The 24,035-nt window shown below is 40.7% G+C and overlaps 1 protein-coding gene across 2 annotated transcripts in view; it reads left to right on the forward strand.

Moving 5' to 3' along the window:
- GIPC2 (GIPC PDZ domain containing family member 2) overlaps positions 1-24,035 on the forward strand; it is a 92,404-nt gene that overhangs the window by 35,593 nt on the left and 32,776 nt on the right. For both annotated transcript variants that reach the window (XM_075557541.1, XM_075557547.1), the window contains exon 3: positions 4,133-4,313. In XM_075557541.1, the coding sequence (XP_075413656.1) occupies positions 4,133-4,313 (181 nt within the window). The remainder of the gene's footprint in view (positions 1-4,132; positions 4,314-24,035) is intronic.

Here is a 24,035-nt window from a genome sequence, read left to right on the forward strand (position 1 = left end):
GTGGGTTTTCTAGAGCTTGGCATCTGATGTCCAAAGCTGTGTTTCTCTCACCCTCTTTTCAATGCCATGTCAAACATGTGCCTGCCTCAGGGTACGAGCCACCATCCCTTTAGAGAAACAGGGTACATGGTGGCAAAGGAGAGAGTGGAAAATAAGTCAAACTGCCTAACATATGGGCCTATTTAGGAGATAATTGAATACTGTACTTGTATAGTAGTGTATAAGAGTGATATAATAAAAGTTTTTGAAATAATCTAAAAAATGATAGACAAGTTAAAATAATAATCCAAGGAAGTTCTATATTCTTTAATCTAGAATCAGTAACTTTTACCATTTTGTAGTATTGACTTTATTGTTTTTACTCTGGATTCTGCCCATTTAGCCCTTAATATTTTAATGTATATTTGCTAAGAATATAGATATTCTCCTACCTACAGCACAGTCATGAAATTCAAGTAATCAAATGTTGGTAACAATATTTAAAAATGAATTTATGGTTCTTATTGCAGTTTCATTATTTGTCTTAATAATGCCCTTTATGACATACCTCTCATCTACATTTTCAGCACAGGTTTAGTCAAGTTCATGCATTCCATTTGGTTTTAATGTATTTGTAGTCTTCTTTAATCTAGTACAGTTCCACACAATCTTTTATAGGATATACCTCAATTTGAGTGAATTTCATATAATTTTCAGGTCACAAATATTTGTTTGATGATTTTTAACCACTTAATATGTAAAAGTTATTTGTAACTTTTTATTTAACTAAATAAAAACAGGTAATGGTTAGATTTAGTCTGTAATCATAATCTACTGATCCTTGGTTTAAGAGAAAAGACTTATACTTTGAGCTTCAGAATAAAAATAAGGTGTATAGCATAATAGGAAAATGGAATTTAAATTTGTACTTTTGAAGGGTTGAGTTCATTTTTAATGGAAATACCTTATGAATAACCATAAAAATCTCATTCTCAAAATATTTTACTATAAAAGTTTTTATTATTTGCTATATTTTATTGTAGTATAACTAAAATTAATTATTGCTTAGAGCGATTTTCATTCTTAGAAATATGTTGATAATATATTCCTAACCTTTCTTTAATTATCCAGCGCTAAGAACCAGCAAGACTGAAAATGTAGGAGGTCAAGGAGACAGGATGAGAGCTATGATCTATGGACTCTCATGGCCACTGATCAATTCTGACTTATAACTATCTTATGGAAATAGAACTGCCTCTGTGGGTTTCAGAAACTGTAACTCTTTATGGGAATAGAAAGCCTCTTCTTTCTCCCGAGGAGCAGCTGGTAGTTTCAAACTAATGACCTTGAGGTTAGCAGTCCATTGTGTAGTCATTATACCACCAGGGGGCCTGATCTATGAACAGAGGGAGGTAAAATCAGCATGGAAGTGTTGAGCTAGGGAAATAGGTAATGTGTGAGATCTAGTAGTCATGATATAGATCAGGGGTGCTCACACTTTTTCAGCATGCAAGCTACTTTTAAAATGATCAAGGCAAAATGATTTACCAACGACAAACATGCAAAACATAATTATATTTATTTATTAATTAAATTTATTCATAAATGCATAGAGAATTCTTAATATGTGCAATGTATGTTTATGTACCTTGCATAATCGCATGAGTCCATATTGCACAACACAATTAACTATGTGCATTTTTTGTCCTTACCTGAGTTTACTCTGATGACTTGCACTGAATGGAATGTGCCAGGATGCATAGTCCGGACAGGAGCTGCTGACAGCCAGCCTCAAGCACACTTCCAAATGATCACCAGTCATGGTGAAACGGTACTTGGACTTAATGATCTTTATGTGATATTTATGTGGACTCACATCAATAAGCAGAGCCGAATGATGCCGTCAGGGAGGTAGCACATTTTCCCATGTTTGGGTACTTTCCCTCTGCGAGTAAGTTTCAGAACTGTTCCCGCGCTCTGGACTTCAGCTGAATGTCGGCTTGTAGTGTCAAAATCTCCCATGCCGCATGAAAGTGATACGTTTTTATCTTCTTACTTGGCCCAGCTTCCCCACTCATTTTAATACCCTTTCTTACACTTAAGAGAAAAAATGGTCTAAAATTGGCGATAACCGCTCATCAGGTTTGCTGCATTTAGCGCAGTTGTTTGCGTACGCGCTTGACACCCTAAGATTGCATCTGATTGGCTGCGCTGTATATCAATAAGTGACGGGACTGAAGATAGGCTTACGTCTATTTTTTTTAATGTGAACTCACCAACCTTTCCACAGGAAAAAGGTGTATCCGTTTGCTTAGAAGTAGCACCGCCTTGAGCACCTTACGGGGCGTTTCTACTCTGGCAGCAAGTTCTGGGCTGTGGTGAGATTAAGTGGGATAACTATTTACAGTGTTTACGATTGTTATATGAATGTTAGTCTATTATCACGAGCAAAGCTAGAGGGCAGCGAGAGGTCTGCAGCTCAGACCTCTAAGTTGCCTGGCATGCCAATCAGACCTTTGACTCAACCCCTGTGCCGCTTGCTCAAGGCTTTGAAGCATGGATACTGCCACCCTGCAGTTCTACTGCCATGAGAAGAGGAGGGGTCTCTAAAAACGTGGGATGAATGTGATGGGAGATACTATAATCTCTGAAATGGTTGGGACCCTTCAGGTTTATTAATGTAAATATTGCCTTTCAAGAATATTTGATAACCGGTTCTTCCTGGTTTTGCAGCATTAAGGTGGAAAGCCAGGTAAGAGAAAGTTCATAAATGTTTTTAGAAATTTGTTATAAATGTAGTACCGTAAATATATGTAAAATTCCCATATTTCTATATTAATATATCTGTTTTTCTTCTTAGCACTTTGTACCTGAGTAGCACATTTAGCAATAATATTAATTTCTCATAAGGTATGGTTATCAAATTTCACTACCCATCAGAACTTTTGTAAATTGCTGCTTCAGGCTTTATTTGCCCACTCGGAAGGCGGAAGCTCAGGAAACCCATAGATGGGTATTTAGAATGCTCCAGCTTTTCTTCTATGTCATTCACTTTATGATGCTCGTCTCTTGGTTTCTTATACCATCCTGTCTTCTTTATCCCAGATCCTGAGCTGCTGCTTCTGATAATTACACAGGCTTTGTCTTTTCTCTTGTCCATCTGGATTTTCACCCTGTGTCTCTTCAGACTTCTGGTAACTGCTTTCCTTTCTCTGCATAGACATCCTTCTGGTGACCTTTCTGACTGCTCGCAGGCTGGCGTGACTCTAGGTTCCTTTTATGCTGACCTTGAATCCACTGATAGAGTTCATGCATGTAACAAGACAAGAAACTTATGTAGTATAGTGGACTAAAGAATAAATTAGAAAAAGTTAAATATAGCTTTTTAAAACATTTCCCCCCTCAAAGTCTTAACAATGGTTAGGTAACAGAATATTTAAGAGATTTTAGAATAATTTTTTTTAGACACTAGCCTTTTATTTGACTTTCTTTGTTTTTCTGTGACAGTTTAGAAATTCTAGTTTTACTAAGTGATATATTATGGGTATCATTGTTTTTGTTGATGGCAGTGGCTTTGATAAAGATTTATAATAAAGTAGTGTCAGATTTTGAAAGTTGTGGTTTCCTTGAAATGTAATTTTTTGTGATGACAAGTAAGTTGAGCCCTTGGGGTGCAGTGTCTAAAATGCTCAGCTACAAACTAAGAGGTTGGCAGTTCAAACCTACCAACTCCTCTGTGGGGGAAGGGCGAAGAGTTTGCTTCTGTAAAGATTCCCAGTCTTGGCACCGCTAAGGAGGAAGTTTTACTCTGCCCTGGAGCATCACTATGAGTTGGAATCAGCTCAGTGGCAGTGGGTTTACTTTGGTTGGTTTGGGGTGACAGATTGCATGCACTGCTTGAAATAGCATAGTTGTATCATTTGCATAAAGCATCTTAACAGTTACTATGGCAACGAATATAGAAACCAGCTATGAGCTTGGGTATATAATAAATTCTAAAAATTAAAAAAGACTCATCTTTCCTGTTTAGTCTTTTATAGTTGCTTTCCCCTCCATACTCATATAAGGGGACTTCAAGCAGTTCATGGAAAAATGTAATTAAAAGTTAATTCTCTTTTATATTATATGTTACAGTATTTTTTCTTTTTTTCAGGGAATCAAAGTTGATAGCCTTATTGACTCAGTTAAAACAATCTGTGTGGGAGATCATATTGAATCTATAAATGGAGAAAATATTGTTGGATGGCGTCATTATGATGTTGCCAAGAAGTTGAAGGAGTTGAAAAAGGAGGAACAATTTACCTTGAAGTTAATAGAACCCAAGAAGGCATTTGGTGAGTGCTCTCTCTTCCTGCCCCTGCCCTCGGCCCCCCACGGAATGTTCCTATTTCTGACTTACCTTTCTAAGGAATGTGTGTTACGTGCTAGTACATATTCTTATCTAACGTCATTTCTGAATACAAAACATCACGGGCAGTACTTCTTATCGGGAAAAGAAATATCAAAGGAAAATAAAGGGAAAAGAATTTGCCTTGTAAAGGACATTTTCTTTAAAACCTAAAGGCATTTGGAGTAAAGAAGTTCAGTGACTTTGAATTTGGTGTTCTTTTCACTCATTTTGCTGAGTAACAGAAAAAGTGATTGAGCTCTTGACCCCATAAGAGTTGCCTTTCATAGACTTCAAGAGCAACAATTTTAGTTATATATGGAATTAATATTAAAGTTGTTATCTCATTTCTTTTAAAGGCATCCCTCACCAATAGTTCCCCTCTATTGGCCTTTTACATCTGGCAGCATGGAATGGTATGAGATGACTTCCACTCTGGTGTGACGTCTATACTTGCTTAGGTTTAGGCACGGCAGCTGTATCCCAACTGTTGTCCAACCCCCGGGCCATCTCCTCTGTGGCAAATGTGCAAGCTTCCCTCTCCCTGCCAGCACTATTTTAATGAGCCCAAGGGAAGGCCCATGTCCATCAGTGTTCAAATAGCTTCAGCAAAACCATTCCCAGCCTGCTATCACCTACCCACATCCCTATGCACCCTCTGTTCTTCCTTAGAAATAAATATTCCTTCTACAGTAAAAACTATGCCTTCACAGAAATAAATATTCCTTCTACAGTACAGCTTGTAAAAGCTGGAGCTGATGTAAGGCAGAAAGCTGTCAGAAAAGGAATACTCATATATTTTTCACCGTAAGGAGAGAAAAAAGTGATATGACACATTGTCAAAGGCAGAAAACGTGTGAGACCAGGACAGACAATGGCCATCCTGGTAGAGTTCTGGCTCTCGTAAATTTCTTTCTTTCTAACAGGTGTTCTCATGACAGTTAATAAAAATGGAGGAAGGATGGAGTGGTCTGAAGAACCATAATTTTCTGTCTCTTAGCAAGCAGGCAACAGACCCTAACCTTATAAAATTTTATTCTCTGCTCCCCAAAGGTTCGGTTCCATTTAACAGAAATACGTGATAGGTTATCTTACCTGTGGAGGTAGCGTTTCATAGAAGATCCAAGAAGAGCGATGCCTCATGTCGGTGCTGCTCCTGGAGGGACCGCTTTAGGAGCCACTGCTGTGGCTCTGAGCGTCTGAGGTGCTTTCCACAGAGGAAGTCTGACACAGCTAGGTTTCTGTCTAGCAGCCTTTTCTGAGCTGGTTTCACCCGGTAACCCACACCACTAGGTGTTACAGACTGCTCTCGCTCCTGACTGACTTATGACATGGTAAGGGTCCAAAGACCAGGTTGAGAGGGGACAAATTGGCACCATGTGAAAAAGGAAGATGACCACATCGTATCACAAAATAGAGGATAACTCCAGCATTCCTTAACTGGCAAAACACCGAGAAGCATGGCCTAGCTAGATTGACACATGCATCATAGCCAGTGTTTCTTCAGCTTTGCCCCCGGACATTTGCAATTATCATGCATGTAAAATATTGGAGAAGGGGATGGTTGATAAGTGAGGAGTAGATGTATAAAGTTGTAAGTTGTAGGCTATTTAAAGTAAATATTTTATTTGACTTTATGAATTTCTAAGTAAAAATCATTCTTTTAATATATGATTGCTTTCTATATTTCTCTGCACCGCATCATTTATTTCCCAGAGTTAATACTTTTTCCCGTTTTTCCCTCTTTGTGGAAAGTTGCTGAGACATCTTAACTGCAATGCTAGGTCTTCGATGGTCCAGAGGCCGTTTGCTTTATTTAGCCACTGCTGTTTCATGATTCAGGAGGAAGCTGGGACGTCCACTCCCATAAACAGTCGTAGTCTCAGGAACGCACAGGTGAAATTCTGTCCTGCCCTCTGGGGTTGCTGTGAGTCAGTACTGACTCAGTGGCAGTGAGTTTGGCCTTGGTTTGGTTCCATGCTTTGGAGGACCAGTAGTGACATAATGGGATGTGGAATGCTAACGGCAAGGCCGATGATTCACACGCACCAACTGAGCTGCAGAATAACGAAGAGGCTGTCTGCCCCTGAAGAATTTACAGTCTTGGAAACCCAATGGCGCAGTTCTGCTCTGCCTGACGGGGTTGCTATGACTCAGAATCAACTTGACGGCAGTGGTCAGTGCTTTCCATTTAGAATCCCTGGTTGGGTGATGCAAATGGTTAATGCTCTAAGAAGTTGGAGGTTCAAGTGTGCCCAGAGGTATCCCCCACACAAGACCTGATGATCTACTTCCACTGAAAACATTTTGAAGCATATTTTAACTTGCATCGCTCGGTCACTGTGAGTAGTGATTGGTTTGAAGACAACTAGTTAGTAATAGTAAATTCCATGTTTAGATGATTTCTTTTGCTATTGGAGGCACATATGTCGATATAGTTAATTGCCTAATATATCTGACTTCAATTGAACCTGCTCTTGGTTGCCTCATATGAATTCCATGAACATGGATCAGATTTTCCTAATAGGGATATATTATTTTAACACCCTAAATTCTGGTGACATGAGTCAGAGAAAGCCTGTGGGAATGCAGCCTTTGGATTTTCATTAGCCGATGGGCATGACTCGAGGTAAGGAGAAACAGATACAAATCTCTTCTACTGATTGGAACTTGGAATATGTGAAAGATGAATCTAGGAAATTTTTAAGTTATAAACGGAACACACAAAGTCTACATCCTTGGCATTACTGAGCTTAAATGGGCTTGGATGGACTATTTTGAGTCAGAAAAGCATATGATGTACTGTGCCAGGAATAACACAATGAAGAGGAATGGTGTTGCATCCACTGTCAAAAGACACTGACAAATCAATCATGAGGTACAATTCTGTATGTGTATCTATCCACCTTCAAGGAACTCCTATCAGCATAATTATCACACATTTATGCACCATTCAAAAAGCTCGTGATGAAGAAATTGAACCCTACCAACGGCTTTAGTCTGATGTTGATCAAACATGCAATCAAGATGTATTGATCATTATTGGTGTCGGGAGTGCGAAAGCTGGAAACAAAGAGGAAGGAACAGTAGTTGGAGAATATCGACTTGGTGACAGAAATGAAGATGGAGACAGCATGATAGAATTTTGAAAGAAAAAAACAACAACAACAATGACTTGTTCAAAGCAAATACCCTTTTTCAACAACACATAGTACAGCCATACACATGGACTTCTCCAGATGGAATACACAGAAATCAAATTGACTACTTCTTTGGGAGATGATGGGCTGTCTACTGCTGTAAAGAGTGACAGTCTCAGAAATTCACAGGGACAGTTCTACCCTCTCCTACAGAGTCTTTGTGAGTTGGCATTGACTCGAGGCAGGGAGTTTGGAAAGATATAGTGTGTCAGACTGAGGGAAGGAATATGAAATGGAGACCAGGAGGTTCATAAAGAGTCCATCACATTAATTTCGGAGGAAGAAGACTGACATGGAAAGAAGGAAATTGTTTTGAGTGGTTGCAGCTGCCTGTGTGTGCACCTCTCCTTTTGACCCCTATTTAGTGACTTCAGGATCATTGCTTGGAATTGGCCACGATAAAGATATTTAAATCAAAGATATAGGCTACCCTGCAAGCTCTCCCCCTGGATAGCTGATTGTTAAATGTTTACCTGATTGCCGTTAGGTCCTGAGAAAGCAAAATTTGTTATCCACTGAATGTAGAGGCAAAAGGAAGGGACATTTAAAATGACCCACAGATATGTAGGTAGCACAGGAACAGACTGGAGCGTGGTGTCGTTCTTTGAGATAAGATGAGCAAATAAGTAAATTTCAGTGAGGAGTTGGGGGGGGGGAGACATTAAAATATAACTGCAATTTTTGACTGAATTTGAAATCCATGGAACAATTCACGTGGAAATTTGTAAAACGCAGGTGAATGTTAGGAATTGGAATTTGGAGAGATAGATTATGAGTAAGTATCATTCAAGCATATAGGAAACCATGGAGATGGATATACTCCTTCATAATGATATGACACAAGGGCCACGCACAGAGGTGGTGCCAGAGTATTAAGGAGTAGGCAGGATGCTAGCACAGTAAGGAATGGCCAGACTTGGGTGAGACTCTCTTTTGGATGACTTTTGCCCAAACATTTATGAACGAGTCACTTGTCCTAAGAGCAGATGCTCCACTGAGTTGTCCTAAGTTGGCTATGGGGTGAGGACCAAAGTTCATTTTAGAACATGCCCTCAGGGTCTCCTGTGCTAGACAGAGTTTAAATCACTGGTTTTCACACCAGGAGTTCTCTCCATCAGTGTGTTTGGAGCATGAAGTAGAATAGAGCAGAACATCTCAAAGGCCTCTGTGTGTACTAAGGGTAAGTATTGTTTCAGTTATGAGCCCTGGTGGCTTAGTGGGCACACGTTGAGCTGCTAACCACAAGATCAGAGGTTCAAACTCATCAACTGCTTCACGGGAGAAAGGCTTAAAGTCATAGAAACCCAAAGAGGCAGTTCTACTCTGCCCTATAGGGTTGCTATGGGTTGGAATTGAGTCGATGGCTGTGAGTTTGATTTGGTTATTGTTTCAGTATACTGCAATATATATTTCAGTTTTATATCTGAGAAAATGCCCAAAAATCCGTGGAAAATTTCGATCATCTCTTAATCCCATTTTTCCCAAAACCTTTTGTGAAGGTTCTTCTGATAAGATTATGTATATTCGCAGGTCACAGTGTAATGTATGTATTTGTTAATGTACATCACAGTTAAAAAGTAAGATCAAAAGATATATGTTCAAATGCCTCACTTTTTAAGAATGTGTAGGTTAGTGGGAAATCTCTAGAGTTCACATGATTTCTCCAGGTTGGTTGCATTCTGGCCCAAATTTTCCCAGCTTTGAGTTGATGGCAACCTTCCAGACCTTATCATCAATATCCGTTGGAATGCCTCTGGTGGTGCTCTTTAGGGCATGGCTCACTTCCTTTCCTTTTTGCCAGTGAAAGGAGCGTGTCTCCATAAGGAGCCCAGCCCTGTAGCCCTGTAGCCCTAGATTTTCTCAAGGCTCTGGAAACCCACTCTTCCATGTCAATGACTATGACCAGAGTAGGTCAACTGATTTGTTTTCTTTTGAGACTTTTAATTGCAGAAAAATAGCTATGAAGTATGTAATGTTTTGTTTCACTTTTTTCTTACATGAGTCTGTACTTAATTTATCTTGGAGAATTTCCGTAATTTTAAATTGCTTCCCTTTATGGAAAGAAGTTCATAGAGGGAGAGCTAACATATTTCGGGGTTTTAGCAGTCCAAACGGGACATGAATGACAAGGCTTATCTTCAAAAGCATTTTTAGCCTTTGTACTTGTGGTTAGATTTTGTAACAGAACTCTGGGCTAGGTCTTTTAGAGGTTCATTTCGGTGCTCTGTATCCATCAGAACAGGATGTCAAGCATGTGAAGTATCTCTTGGTCCTTTGAGTCATTCACAGCTGGAAAACTCATACCTCAATGATTCAGCTTACTTGATATACTCATTTCCACAGGCTAAGCCTATCTCATGTTAATGGAGAAACTTCAGCCTTTAACTTTTGTGATGAGCCCTGGTGTCACGGTAGTTAAAGTGGTTGGCTGCGAACAAAAAAGTCCACGGTTCAAATCCACCAGCTGCTTTCTGCAAGAGAAACATATGGCGGTCTATTTCCATGAAGTTCACAGCAGTGGACATCCTATGCTGTAGTCTGCCCTACCCTATGGGGCTGCTATGAATCAGAATCAACTAGAGAGCGGTGGCTTTTGGATTTTAACTTTCGTAGGACTTTGTAGATGGCATTTCAAACATTAAAACAGTGCTTTGTAATATTAATGCTATTTCTAGTGAAACATTTCAACAAACACATTTTTACTGAGATATTTTTAACTTACTGAATTCTTCAAAATAACACTTGGCAATATGAAAAGAAGTGATACATAGTAGTTAAGTATGCAGACTCTGTCACATGTTGGTTGCCTGATAATGGGACGTTGGAAAAGTTATTTAACATTTCAGTGCCTGGATTTCCTAACAAAAGTAAAGATAATCATAACATACACCACAGGAAAACTAACTGATTAAATGCATGAAAATAGCATAGAGCAGTTCCTGGCACACAGTAAATCTTAGAAATTAATAACTTATTATTACTGTTTTTCTGGAGGTGTAGTATTGTTGCTTTAAGGCAGTGGTTCTCCACCTTCCCAATGCGACACCCCTTTAATACAGTTTTGCATGTTCTGGTGACCCCCAACCATAAAATTATTTTCGTTGCTACTTCATAACTATAATTTTGCTACCGTTGTAAATTGGTCGACCCCTGTGAAAGGGTCATTCGACCCCCAAAGAGGTTGCGACCCACAGGTTGAGAACCACTTTTATAAGGAATAATATTAGAAATAAGACAAATTCCCATGGAACAGGAATATTTGATACATGTGGGTTGGTGATTTGAGATTATGTTTCTGAGAACTGATTATTTTCTAGATTCTAGAAGGACAGATCATAATAATATCATATCCCAGATGATGAAATATATTGTATATTGTAACAGCTGCTGTTTGCTTTTTTAAGTATGCCATTCACTTTCCCAAGTACTTCCTAGGTTTGAACTCTTTAATCCTCTGAGTCTTGCTAAAAGATTTAGCTGTTTGCCTGAGGTCTTAGAGCTAGTGAGTGACCGAGCTGGAATCCTAACCTATATAGTCAGCCTCTGAAATCCACTCTCTAATTAGTATATTTTCTGTCCTTGAGGAGCTTCTAGTGTATCCAAAGAGGCAGATAGGAAGTAATTCCATTAATAATAGTAATAACGACCAATACATTGGACATAAGGTAGTATAGTGACCAGAGCACAAACTCTGAGCCAAACTGCCTGGGTTTAATTACTGTCTCAGCTGCTTGTCAGCTAGTTTCTTAACCTCTCAGTGCCTGATAATTTATCCATGAAGTGTGAGACTGATGAGTTAATATATGTCAGGACCTTAGACTAGTGCTTGGCACATAAACCAGATAAACCAAACTCACTGCCATCAAGTCAAGTCTGACTCACATATACACTTTTTATAGCCTCTCATAAAACCAGGAGCCACCTGGTGACAATAGTGGTTGTGCGTTGGGCTGTTACCTGCAAGGTCAGCAGTTCAAAACCACCAGCTGCTCCATGGGAGAAAGAAAGGTCTTTTATTCCTGTAAAGAGTTAACAGTCCAGAAGCCCACAGGGGAAGTTCTACTTCTTAAAACTTTTTTAATAGTTAGGAATTAAGAATATATCATTCAATATTTAAATTACATCAAGTAGAATTGTACAATTGCTACCACAATCAGTTTCCAAGCATTCTTTTTCTACATGTACTTCTTGATATCATCTCCCTTTTACACCCCCCCACCAATGTACCCCCTCCCCCTGTACTCCTTTTTCTACTTGCTGTCGCTATAGGTTCATCAATCCTGCATTTCATCTACTGAAAAACAGAACAGCGTATGATACAGCGTTAAGAGGGTGACCTCCATTGACATACACCTCTGAGATACACTCGCATATGAATAAACAAAAAGCAAGCAACACAATACACACCCAAAATACAGAAAAGGCAGGATCTACTTACAAAGTTTTAACTGTTCGAGTCAGATTTATGCCTTTGACCTTCTATCCTCCCCTCTCCCAAGCACTCTGTGTAGAGACAATTGTAGATCGCGGGAGTTCTCTGGAGACGTATTCCCTATGGGGTTCCACAAATGAATCTTGGGCTCACTGTCATCCCTCGCCTTCTGCACACCGGATGCGAACAGTGTGGGCTCTGATACTGGCCCCTCCTTTGACTTCGGATTATATGGATCCCAATCCTTTGGTAACAGATTATGGTGGACTTAAATGATATATCACTTAGAAGGCTGCTTGTTTGGAGACAAGCATTTAAGACCCCAAGATACTATTTTAACCGATAGCCAGACATCATCTAAATTCTTTGCCACATTTTGCTATCGCACCTGCATCTTCTGTGTTCCTTTCCTGAGGGGGAGTATGGAGCAGGGCCATCAGGTAAGAACTAATTGTTCCCAAGTTGGAGCTAGGATTTAGTGCAAGCCCCAAACCCATTCCTGGACCTATGGTTTGTTTCTTTGTTTTTCTTTTAATTTTATTGTAACTTCTGAGTTAATACATATGTCATGTAATTTCATAGTTCAGTCACATCAGAGTTGTACAATTGCTACCATAATCAGTCTCCAAATATACTTTTTCTTCCTGGACTCCTTGATATCATCTCCTTTTTATCTCCCCCACTCCTCTATCACCCCTCCCCACAAAACCCTGGTTATATTTGCCTTGCCTATAGGCTTAATTTCATTTACCTGGGTTTCATTTACCAACAAACAGAAAAACAACACAACTTTGAGAGGTGACCCCAATGGCAATGCACCTCTGAGATACACCCTAATATGAACAAGAATAAGCAAAATAAAGCAGAATGTCTGTCACAGGAGTGCTGGATTTATGTGTATCTTCATACTGCATACAGAGGGTTGATGGAGCAAGACCTTGTTTGCCCGCCAACCAACAGCGCATTGCTCTTGGTACAGCTGCCTCTGCTTCCTCAGACACCGTGTGTTTTCTGACTGAAGTCCTCAGGTTACAAGTATGTCTGAGGTAGAGTCCAGTTCGCCCAGTGGGGTTACCCTATGAGGTCTCACCGATACAGCTTCTGGAACATGCCATGTGCCCCACAGATCCAGGGTTCAGACTCCCAGTCTTCCAGGGCACCCAGCTTGGGTTCATGGGATACCCATAGATACAGTAATTCAAAGTTGCCCACTCACTGCAGGCCAACCAAAGACACTCCCCACCGCCTGTCCCCACAAGCATCCTCAGTCATCCCACCCACCTAGAGGCCAGCCCACCTTTTCTCCCCCTAACAGACATGTACCTATGTTCCCCCAAATATGACTGTTCCCTCTTAGCAGTAAACCTCATCCCTCTGACTCAACTCTGTCTTAAAGGGTCACTCCGAGCGTGGCAACTTGTGCTACTTCAATGTAAGCCTCTCTCCCAGGACGACTGTTACCATGCCTGGGCTTCATTCTGATGCCTTTCCTGGGAAGGTTTTCCACATAGGTAAATTGAGCTTTGGGTAGCTAAGTAATGTGCAAAGGTCGTTTAATACTGGTGGTAAGTGATAATGTACCACGCCAGTACTTTTTGCTCCCAAGATTTGTGCTCTTACATGTACTGTTACTGCCTCCTTAGCACACATTCATAACTCAGCCTGTGATAATGCAGACTTTAACAATGTACAATTCAGCTGAGGGCTGAGTTGCTGAAGATTAGGAGAGTTTTAAGACTTAAAGAGTTTTGGATGCAGGGAAAAGTGGTACTGTTGGAAAAAAACCCAAAAAAGTATCCCATAGAGGAAATCTTGGGACAGACAGCTTATGGTTGTCCCGCCACTACTCTGTTTCCCCGAAAATAAGACAGTGTCTTATATTAATTTTTGCTCCCAAAGATGTGCTAGGTCTTATTTTCAGGTGATGTCTTATTTTTCCATGAAGAAGAATACGGTACACATTTATTGTTTTATTAAAAGACACCTTACTTCCTGTCTGCTCTGACTGCGCTGCGGCCAACAGTGAGCTGTGCGGCATACCCCGGCTATGGTCCAGAGTCCAGAGTTTCGGTAGCTTTTGGGGGGCTTATTTTGGGGGAGGTCTTATTTTCTGGGAGATGCCTTATATTTCAGCGAGAAGCAAAACTGTAAGTAGGTCTTATTTGGGGGGGATGTCTTACTTTCGAGGAAACGGTATTATAGGAGTGAGCATCCTATCATCACATGGAATTCCCTATAAGAGGTGATTGGCTTCCAAGAGAATGGTGTAGGGATATTAGAACAATCTGAGTTGGAAACCCATCTGTGTTCTGTGGAGCCGAGGCTCAACTCTTAGCATTGTAAAACAAGCATTTAAATCCACTACAGGAATGTAAGTGGATGCCCAGAGAAGGGACCAATATGAGAAGTCTGAGCTAGATGGAAAAGATTCCTACAGAAGATTGGGCTTGAACTTGGCCGTGGAGAATAGAAAGGAAACTATAGATAAGGAAGGAGAAGGGCAAATAGTAAAAACCCTTGCTTTGTAAAAGCAGCTCAGGACCATACTAAGAGGAGCTCTGGAAATTAGGTAGAGAAGCTGACATTTCTTTAGCAGGTAAGAGGGAATGATTTATATGTTGACTCTAAGGAAAGACACGATGACATGGATATTTGAGAATTAAGCATGGCAGACCAGTATGCACTGTTTTTAATTCGAGAAGAAGCCATGAAGGAGGTCATTGGCAGCAGTTCAGGAGTAAATGATATGGACTGGGGTTAGGAGATGTAATGGTAATTAGGAGCTTAATTTTTTTATTATTAAGGTTGAGTGATATTGCAAGGAATGGAGGATAGAATGTAGTTTTGATGAGAGAGATGAGGGCATGGGAGGGGAAGAGAGAAGACTTGGAAGGAGCAAATGTCATCTCCAAAATTTCTAGACCAGAAGTTGGAATCACAGTGACACTACAATTGGAAAGAAGGCAGTTGGACTATGGAAGTGGTTTGCAGAGAAGTCAAGGAAGAGGAGATCAATATTGCATGTACTGCATTTTGTCTGACAGTAGCGTGGTCTAATGACGCTGGCTTGATTTTTTTGGTCAATTCCTTGTCGATGCACTGTTCCAATTGTTTCTGTTATCTTCAGGACAATCTTCCTCACGTGTAACACTAATGACATTGTTTGATAATTTCTGCATACTGTTGCATCACCTCTCTTTGGAATATGCACAAATATGGACGTCTTCTGATTGGTTGACAAGGTTGCTGTCTTACCTGATTTCTTGATAATTAGAAAATGGCTGCAGCAGTATATTGATAAGGAGTTGCCAGAAATTCAAGCTGGACTAAGAAGAGGACATGAAACAAGGATACCACCTCTAATAGGTCAGATTGATCTAGTCTGAAAGCAGTGAACTCCATAAAAATGTTTACCTATATTTTATTTATATGCAAAGGCATTTAACTGTGTGGATCATAACAAACTATGGATATCATTGAGAATAATGGGAAATCCAGAATACTTGATTGTGCTCATGTGTAACCTGTATATAGACCAGTTATTCTAACAGAACAAGGAAATACTGTAGTTTAAAATGAGCAAAGTGTACATCGGGATTGTATCCTTTCACCATACGTATTCAGTCTGTGTACTATGCAAATAATCTAAGATATTTGAATATATGAAACCGAATGCAGCATCAGAACTAAGGAAAAACGAATGGATACAACATGCAGTTCACACAATCTTGCTTGCTTATGGTGGAAAGGACTTGAAACACTTACCAGTGAAGGTCAAAGACTACCACCTTCAGATGAAAGATCCTCAGGCAAAACCAAACTCCTGCTAACTGGACCAGGAATAACAACATGATAAGTGGGTATTTTTTTTAAGTTCTCAAAGATGGCATTTTCCTTGAATCCACAATCAAGACCCATGAAATAGCAGTCATAAAATCAAACAACAAATTGCATTGGGCAAATCTGCTGCTAAAGACCATTTAAGAAGGTTTCAAGCAAAGATGTCACTTTGATGACATATAACCCAAGCCTAGTATTTTCAGTTACCTCACATACATATGAAAATTGCACAATGAATACAAAAGACTGAAGGATAATTGATGTATTTGAATGATAGTGTTGGTAAGATTATTGAATACACTGCCAAAGGAGTGGACACAAACATTTTTGAAAGAAGTACAGCAGATAGTCTTTAAAGTAAGGCTTGGGAGACTTTGTCTTATGCAGTTTGGACATGGTGCCAGGAGGGATGAGTCACTGGGAAAGGATGTCACACTTAGTGCAGTAGAGGGGCAGCAAAAGAAAGAAGGAAGCCCTAGTGGCTCTCCACCTTCCTAATGCTGTGACCATTTAATCCAGTTCCTCATGTGCTGACCCCTAACCACGAAATGATTTTCATTGCTACTTCATAACTGTCATTTTGCTACTGTTATGAATCACAATAAATATCTGATTTGCTGGATGTATTTTCATTGTTACAAGTAGAACATAATTAAAGCATAGTCATTAATCACAAAACAGTATATAATTATATATTGTGAAATATTTATGTGTTTTCTGATGGTCTTATGTGACCCCTGTGAAAGGGTTGTGCGACCCTCAAAGGGGTCGCCACCCACAGGCTGAGAACCGCTGCTTTAGAAGATGGCTTAGCATTGCTAGCGTCTTTGTTAGGTGCTACTGAGTGGTTTACGAATGAACAACAGAATGAAACACTGCAGGATCCTGCAGCAGTCTCACAATTGTTCCGATGATTGAGCCCATTGTTAGAACTAGTCTTTCAGTCCATCTCCTTGCGGACCTTTCTCTTTCTTTGCTGCCCCTGTCCTTTACCAAGCATGATACCTTCTCCAGGGACTGGTCTCTTTTGGCAACATGCCCAAAGTATGTAAGAAGGAGTCTCTCATCATCCATGCCTAGGGAGCTCTCTGGCTGAACTTCTCCCAAGACATTAGTTTATTCTTTTGGTAGTCCATATGCGGAGATGGGCAGTACCACGACAACGGTCAGGTGCACCAAAGTAACATCTTTGCTTCTCAATACTCTAAAGAGGTCTTATTGAGCAGATTTACCCAAGGCAGTCAATCTTTTGATCTTTGACTGCTGCTTCCATGACCACTGATTGTGGATCCAAGCAAGATACAGTCCTTGACAACCTTAACCTTTTCTCCATTTATCATGATGCTATTTATTAGTTCAGTTGTGAAGATTCTTCTTTACATTGAGTTGCAATATTTACTGAAGGTCACATTTGTTGATTTTTACCAGTAGGTGGTTCAAGTCCTCACAACAAGCAAGATGGTACATTTGCATATCGAAGGATGTTAATAGGACTTCCTTCAATCCTGATTTTGCGCTTTTCCTCGTGTAATCCAACCTCTCTGCTCATCTGCTCAGTGTGCATATTGCACAAGTATGGTGAGAGGACACAGCCCTGTTGCACACCTTTCCTGATTTTAAACCGTGCAGTATCCCCTTGTTATGTTTGCGCAACTGCCTTTTGATCCATGTACAAGTTCCACCTGAGCACAATGACGTGTTTTGGAATTCCCATTCTTCTCAAGGCTATCCACAGTAAATTATGATCTGCACAGTTGAATGACTTTGCATAGTCAAGGAAGCAAAGTGAACATCTTTCTTGAATTGTCTGCTTTCAGCCAAGATCCATCAGACGCCGGCAGTGATAGCTCTTGTTCCAAGCCCACTTCTGAACCTGGCCCGAACCTCTGCTAATGCCCTGACGATGTATTGCCGCAGCCACTGGCGGATGATCTTCAGTCAAATTTAACTGCATGTGATCACAATGATGTTCGATATTTTGAGCATTCTACTGGGTCCCCTTTCTTTGAAATGGGTACATAGATGGGTCTCTTCCATTCAGTTGGCTAAGTAGTCAGTTGCCTTGTTTCCACTGCTTCCAGTGCTTTATCAGCTTCCTCAACCATTTCAGTTGGTATTCCATTAATTCGTAGAGCCTTGTTTTTGGTGAAGGCTTTCAGTGCAGCTTGAATTTCTTCCTTCAGCACCATTGGTTCATGCCCATATGCTGCTTCCTGAAATGGTGGAATGGGACAGTTCTTTTTAGTACAGTGACTCCGTGTCATCTCTTGATCATCTTTGATGCTTCCTGAGCATATGAACAAGAATACACGAATGACAGAAGATCTCTGTGGTGGGAGGACCTCAAGACCACCATTCATGAAGAAAGTGAAAGGCCATTAAAAAGATGGGAAAGATCAAAGTGGATGTCAGAAGGGACTCAAACTTGTTCTTAGTTGTAGAGTAGCTAAAGAAAATGGGAGAAATGATAAAGTCAAAGCGTCGAATCGAAATTTTCAAAGGACAGCTCAAAAAACCAAAATTATGATATTATAAATAAAATATTATAATGAAGTATACAAAGACCTAGAGTTCGGAAACCAAAAAAGGGTTGTCCTTATGACTGTGAGAGTGAACTTAAAACATAGCCATGACCGTGAGTACGGTGCAGGACCCGTCAAAGGCTTAATGTGTTCACAATGATGCTTTTGAGTGGGATAGAACAAATCACTTAGTCATTTATTTTTGTGGAGCAGAATTTGGTTTTGTCTTCTCATATCTACCTGGACATTGGTTTGGCATTTATGACAAGGGTGCCATGAAAGTGGGTAAAGCAGAGTGAAGCTCCCTTTTGCGGGCTGTGTCAGAAGTGTTGCATGAAGACTGCATGTATCTGTTAAATGTGTTTTCAATTTAAAGCTGCATAGCCAAATAGGTACTCTTCTGTGCCACTTAGAAACGCTCATTTCAATTTTTTAAATTAAATGCTCAACTTTTTATATGAGAAAAATGAAGTTATTATAAACTTCAACTATCTGTGATACAGAAAACATTATAAGCTACAATCCCAAGAATTCCTAAATAATGACTAGTTTCTTAGAACTATAATGTGTTTCAAGGACCATTTGCAAGCAATAACAGTTGCAAGTTAAAGATAGATAACATTTTAAACTGTTTTTAAACTTAGTGCTTAAAATAGCAATGTGGGAAGGAGTCAATAATGCTAAAATGCAAGCAGCTTTCTTAAAATGACTGAATCTCATGAATACAGTGTAAAGTATTAGAAAAACAGCAATTATATAGATAATACATATTCTCATCCCAGGATATTTTTACCATATGAATTATATTATTATAGGGAAGTGTATTTAATGGATTATGCTCAGCATTTGGTCAGAGTATGTTTTTAGAAGAAGATAAGCAATTTCATTTAAAATTTGGAAAAATGCTTTCAACATATTAAATGGAAAGCCAGGTTAGAAAACAATGCATAGGATAAAAATATAGGTAATATATTGATGGGTGATATTTAGGCTTTTTGAGTTTTTTGATAATCTTTAATTATAAAAGAAACGTATTAACTTTCATATCCAGAGAACAGTTATCTTTAAAAGAGAAGGCTAGTATTCCTAGGTTAAGAAGTAGAAGGATGTAGTCACTTTATATATAGTTGTTTTACAATTTTGTAAGCAAAATATGCTTTTCCTTGTTGAAGAGTTTCCTTTGATATTATTATAAGTGGTTCTGTGTTAGAAATAGGCTACTTAACATTATGTAGTCTTGCGTTTTTACATTGGCAGAATCTATTTTGGTAATTAAAAATATTTTTAAAGGTTTTGGGAAAGTATGTTTATTAGTAAATCAATAATAAAAGGTGAACAATAAGTTTTATTTCTTCAGTTTCCATGATATCATATTATAAAGTAAAATAAATAAAAGGACAAAGATAAAATATTTTATCTCTAATTCTCCTTAAAAAAAGAGTGATTATCTCTACAAATTGGAATCTAGAGGCTTATACTCCTTTTTGGTGTCCCAAGCCCCAATGGAATGGAAGCTAGAGGAAAGCTCTGAATCCTCTCCTAAGAGAAGTGCATTCTTTTTGCTTACATATTGAGAGAAACAGATTAGTTTTCTCAAATGAAACACAAAGAGAAAGAAGGATTGTGTACAGTTACTCCACTTCTGGCACGTGTCACACACTGTTCAATCTCATTAAAGGGACTGTTTAGATTGCATTTGTCTTTTGATGGGGCTCATTTTGTGTGAGCTGCCCTTTTAATCTAATACGCAACTGAAGCTATGTACAGGTGGTATCAGCACTGGTAGCACAGCTGGTTAAGTGTTGAGCTACACATGGACAGGTCTGCGGTTTGAACCCAGCAGGAATTCTGCAGGAGAAAGACAAAGAAGCCTGCTTCTGTAAAGATTTACAGTTTTAGAACCCCTCTGAATGGAGCAGTTCTCGTTTATCTTATAATATTCCTGTGACTCAGAGTCAACTCAATGGTAATGGGTTTGGTTTTGGGTGGATAGAACTCTATTGGATATACATTTCTTAACTTAAGGAAATCTGAGAAATTTTGTAAAGAAGAACACATGGAAAGAGGTGTGTGGGAAGCCAGCCCCCCCCCACAACTAATCACGGGGTCAGTGAGCGCAATCGTACTTTTGAGTTATATAAAGATTATAATAAAATCATGGAGAATGAGAGAGGTAGGAGAGAGAGAGTAAAATAAAGCAGTCAGACACATTCCATGGTCGCATGCTCCCCTCCTGGATGGCCATGATCTCAACGTGCAGGTCCACGCACAGCACGGGCCGAGAGGGTGGGGGAGCACAGGAGTGAGCGATTTATTGCGAACCAAGGCTTATACCCACTTAGGGGGCGTGATTACAGGTAACCACACACAGCACCGGAAGGGGCTGTACAAGAGGCAATACAAGCAATAGGACGGGGGATGCAATGGGCATAAGTGTAACAGGAAGGGGATGAACTAGAGGTGTACACAAGATAGGAAGGGGAGGGACTAGAGGTATACGTGTGGCAAGATAGGTGGACCCTAGATTCATGATGGCGGCCTAACCTTGGTCACCCTTGAGTGAGCTTGACCTCCCTGGGCACTCCTTTAGGGAAACAATCGACTACAATCCTTATCAGAAGGGAGTGGGCCGTACTTAGAGTGAGTATACAGTCTGCTTGCTCTAGATGGCTGATAACCCTTAGGGAGAATAACCCCTGATCTACTTTTGTTGACCTCCAAGTGCGTAGTCATTTACCATGTGTAGCAAGCAAAGTCTGGCATATATTTGGGGGAGACAACTTGGTAGAAATCTTTTTGTTTCCCACAAAAAGGAAATGTATAGTTAAGAACTTTAAATTTGAGACCCAGGCTAGGTTTTCTGTAAAATATTCTGAAAAGAGAGACAGACAGACACAGACACTGCCAGAGAGGAGAGGGAGAGAGAACTCTCGCCCGCACACAAGAGGCCATGTGTGTGTGTGTGTGTGTGTGTGTGTGTGTGTGTGTGTGTGTGTGTTGGGGTGCATGTGGGGTAGGAATCACATAAGCTGTTTCTGGACAGTGCCTTTTATGTCTGTCTAAATTTGGAAAGGTCTTTCTGGATGAGTTGCTTCACAGTTTAGCTAGAATTCAGTATCAATGAAGTAGCTTTCAATGGAAAGTAATGGAAAGGCATACCAAATGGCTTAAAGCAAAAAAAGCAACAGCACCATCTTATAGATGAAAAGTTCCTGAGTGACGCTCACAGTGGCAAAGCTGTGAGCGATGCTGGCACTGGAAAGTTCATCTAAATAAAAAACAAACAAACTCTGCCCCACCCCACTACTATGACCCCAATGTTTGGGCTGTATTTGGACCAGGCAGCTGCCTCCCCCAGCTCTTCTGAAAGATAGCCTGCTGGGCTGTGCGGAGGGTGGGGAGGGGGGAAGGAGGAGGGGGGCTCCCACCATTCAAGGCCAGAGCTGGACTGTGGAGTCCCTGCCTCCAGCATTCCAAGGGGCTTATCTCTCCAGGCCGGGTCTGTTTGGCCCCTGCCCTCAGTGTTCCGCATGATTTACTCACAGACCGCATCCTGACTCAGACACTGCAACTGCAGCACCGCCTTTTTCCCCTTCTCAGTACATCCGTCCGTCCTTGGCTCAAGCCAAGCCCTCTCTGTGTCCCACTGCCTCACTGCCAGGCGTGTTTCCTCGATACCCACCTGGGGTCTCAAGATGCCCCGTCCCTTAATCTGCTCTCCCTTCCCTCCCAGAAGTTCTTTCCCTGCCTCAATAATATCTTTCTCAACTCCGCATTCCTGGCTAAATTCTATCTCTGTTCCGCGCCTCCGTCTCCAACCTCTCACCCAATTCTCTCTTTCAAATCTGGCTAGACCAGAACATGGATACTGGTACAGATAAGAGCAACACAGGGAATCCAGACAGATAAACCCCTCAGCATCAATAAGGGGCTCAGCAATACTAGGAGGATAAGGGAAGGGGGAACTGATCACAAAAATCGATGTATGGCCCCCTTCCCAGGGGGAGGGACAGCAGGAAATTTGGTGAAGGGAGACAGCAGTGTAAGACATGGGGAAGAAAAAAAGAATAATTTATAAATGATCAAGGGTATATGCGAGAGGGAGGGTGGGGGAGGGAGGAAAAATGAGCTGATACCAAGGCTCAACTAGAAAGAAAATGTTTTGAAAAAGATGATGACAACATATGTACAGATGTGTATGACACAATGGACACATGTATGTGTAAGGTTTCTCTCTCCGGGACTAGATTTCAGCCTCGGTCCTTGGCTCCACGCGAGAAAGATTTCACGCTGAAGCCGGGCTCGTGATCCAAGTGAATTTAATGAGAGTTCAAAGAAGCATCAGGTTTTACGCGGCACCCATAGGATTCCTCTGACCATGCGGCTGGCAGAGACTGCCCCAGGTCACGCAAGGATCTCTCCTCCCACGAAGACGACCAGACCGCACATGCAAGACAAGCAAGACCCTCTCCCTCTCGGTTCCCGCCTTCTTAAGGGTTCCTGGGGAGGTGTGGTGAACGACCCCAGGTCGATCCCATTGGCTGAATTGCAGTCACCTGGCCCATGTTGGCTGCTCCAGGTGTAACCAGCTTTGTCCTTTGCTGGTTCTCCAGGGCATGCGTAAATGGACTTCCCAATTACCTAGGCTAAGCTACCTAACATATGGATTGTGGTAAGAGCCCCCAGCAAAAAAAAAAAAAATATATATATATATATATATATATATATATATATATATATATATATATATATATATATATATATAGACATTACCTTTAAATCTATTTTCCCTGAATGAGTTACATTATTGTCCTTAGCTGATTTATAGATATGTGTGTGTATATTTATTCCTTTGAAGTAAAAACCCTTTAAGAATAAATCTAGTATTGTTGCTAGTTGCCAGACTTGTCTTCCAAGGAGTCTTTGGGTAGGTTGGAGCTGCCAGTCTTTTAGCTAGTAGTCAAGCCTTTACCTGTTGAACCACCCCGGGGCTCCTAACACAGGCATATGAAGCAGCATATAGTAGTTGAGAGGGCCCATCTGTGCCATTTCCACACCTTGAGAGCCGAGGTCTGAAGATGAGCACAGGCAAGGATCTGCTGCAGTCTGACTTACTAGCATCTGCTCCCAGGCTGGCTGGCCTACCTCAGGTTCATAGAGGAGGACGCAATCGTTGTCAACTCCTTCGTATGTTGCCCCACACTGTGGTGGTCTGCATGAATCAATCTTAGAAAGTAGAGAGTCAGACAGCAGGGCTTGCTCTTTGTTCAGTGCAGCCCATGGGAGAGAGGCCCCGGGTTTGGTCTTGAGACAGCTGTTCTATGTGGTAAGATAAGGCATATTTATTGTCCAGGCTTCCCCGATTGGAGGCCAGGGGATCCAGTAGGAAGAAAGGTCGAGAGGGTCATTCCTAGGAGGAGAGGTGCTCTAGGGAACTGAGGCCAGCCCCTCTGAGAGCTCGGGAACATAAACTCTCTCTATGTCTGGCTTTTAAGTTCTTCTCACTTACTGAACTCCTGCCCTGGAACACTTTCCCCTCCCCTGGAGTTTTTCCCACTTGACCTTTTAGCTCTGGATGTTCGTGTCCCTGTTTGGATATCCCCTTCTCTGTGAAGTGTCCCCTCAGGATCATGAGTTTTCATCTTCACAGCGTAATGTGCTGATTGTTTTCTTGT

This window comes from Tenrec ecaudatus, chromosome 1 (assembly GCF_050624435.1).
Source record: "Tenrec ecaudatus isolate mTenEca1 chromosome 1, mTenEca1.hap1, whole genome shotgun sequence".
NCBI lineage: Eukaryota > Metazoa > Chordata > Mammalia > Afrosoricida > Tenrecidae > Tenrec > Tenrec ecaudatus.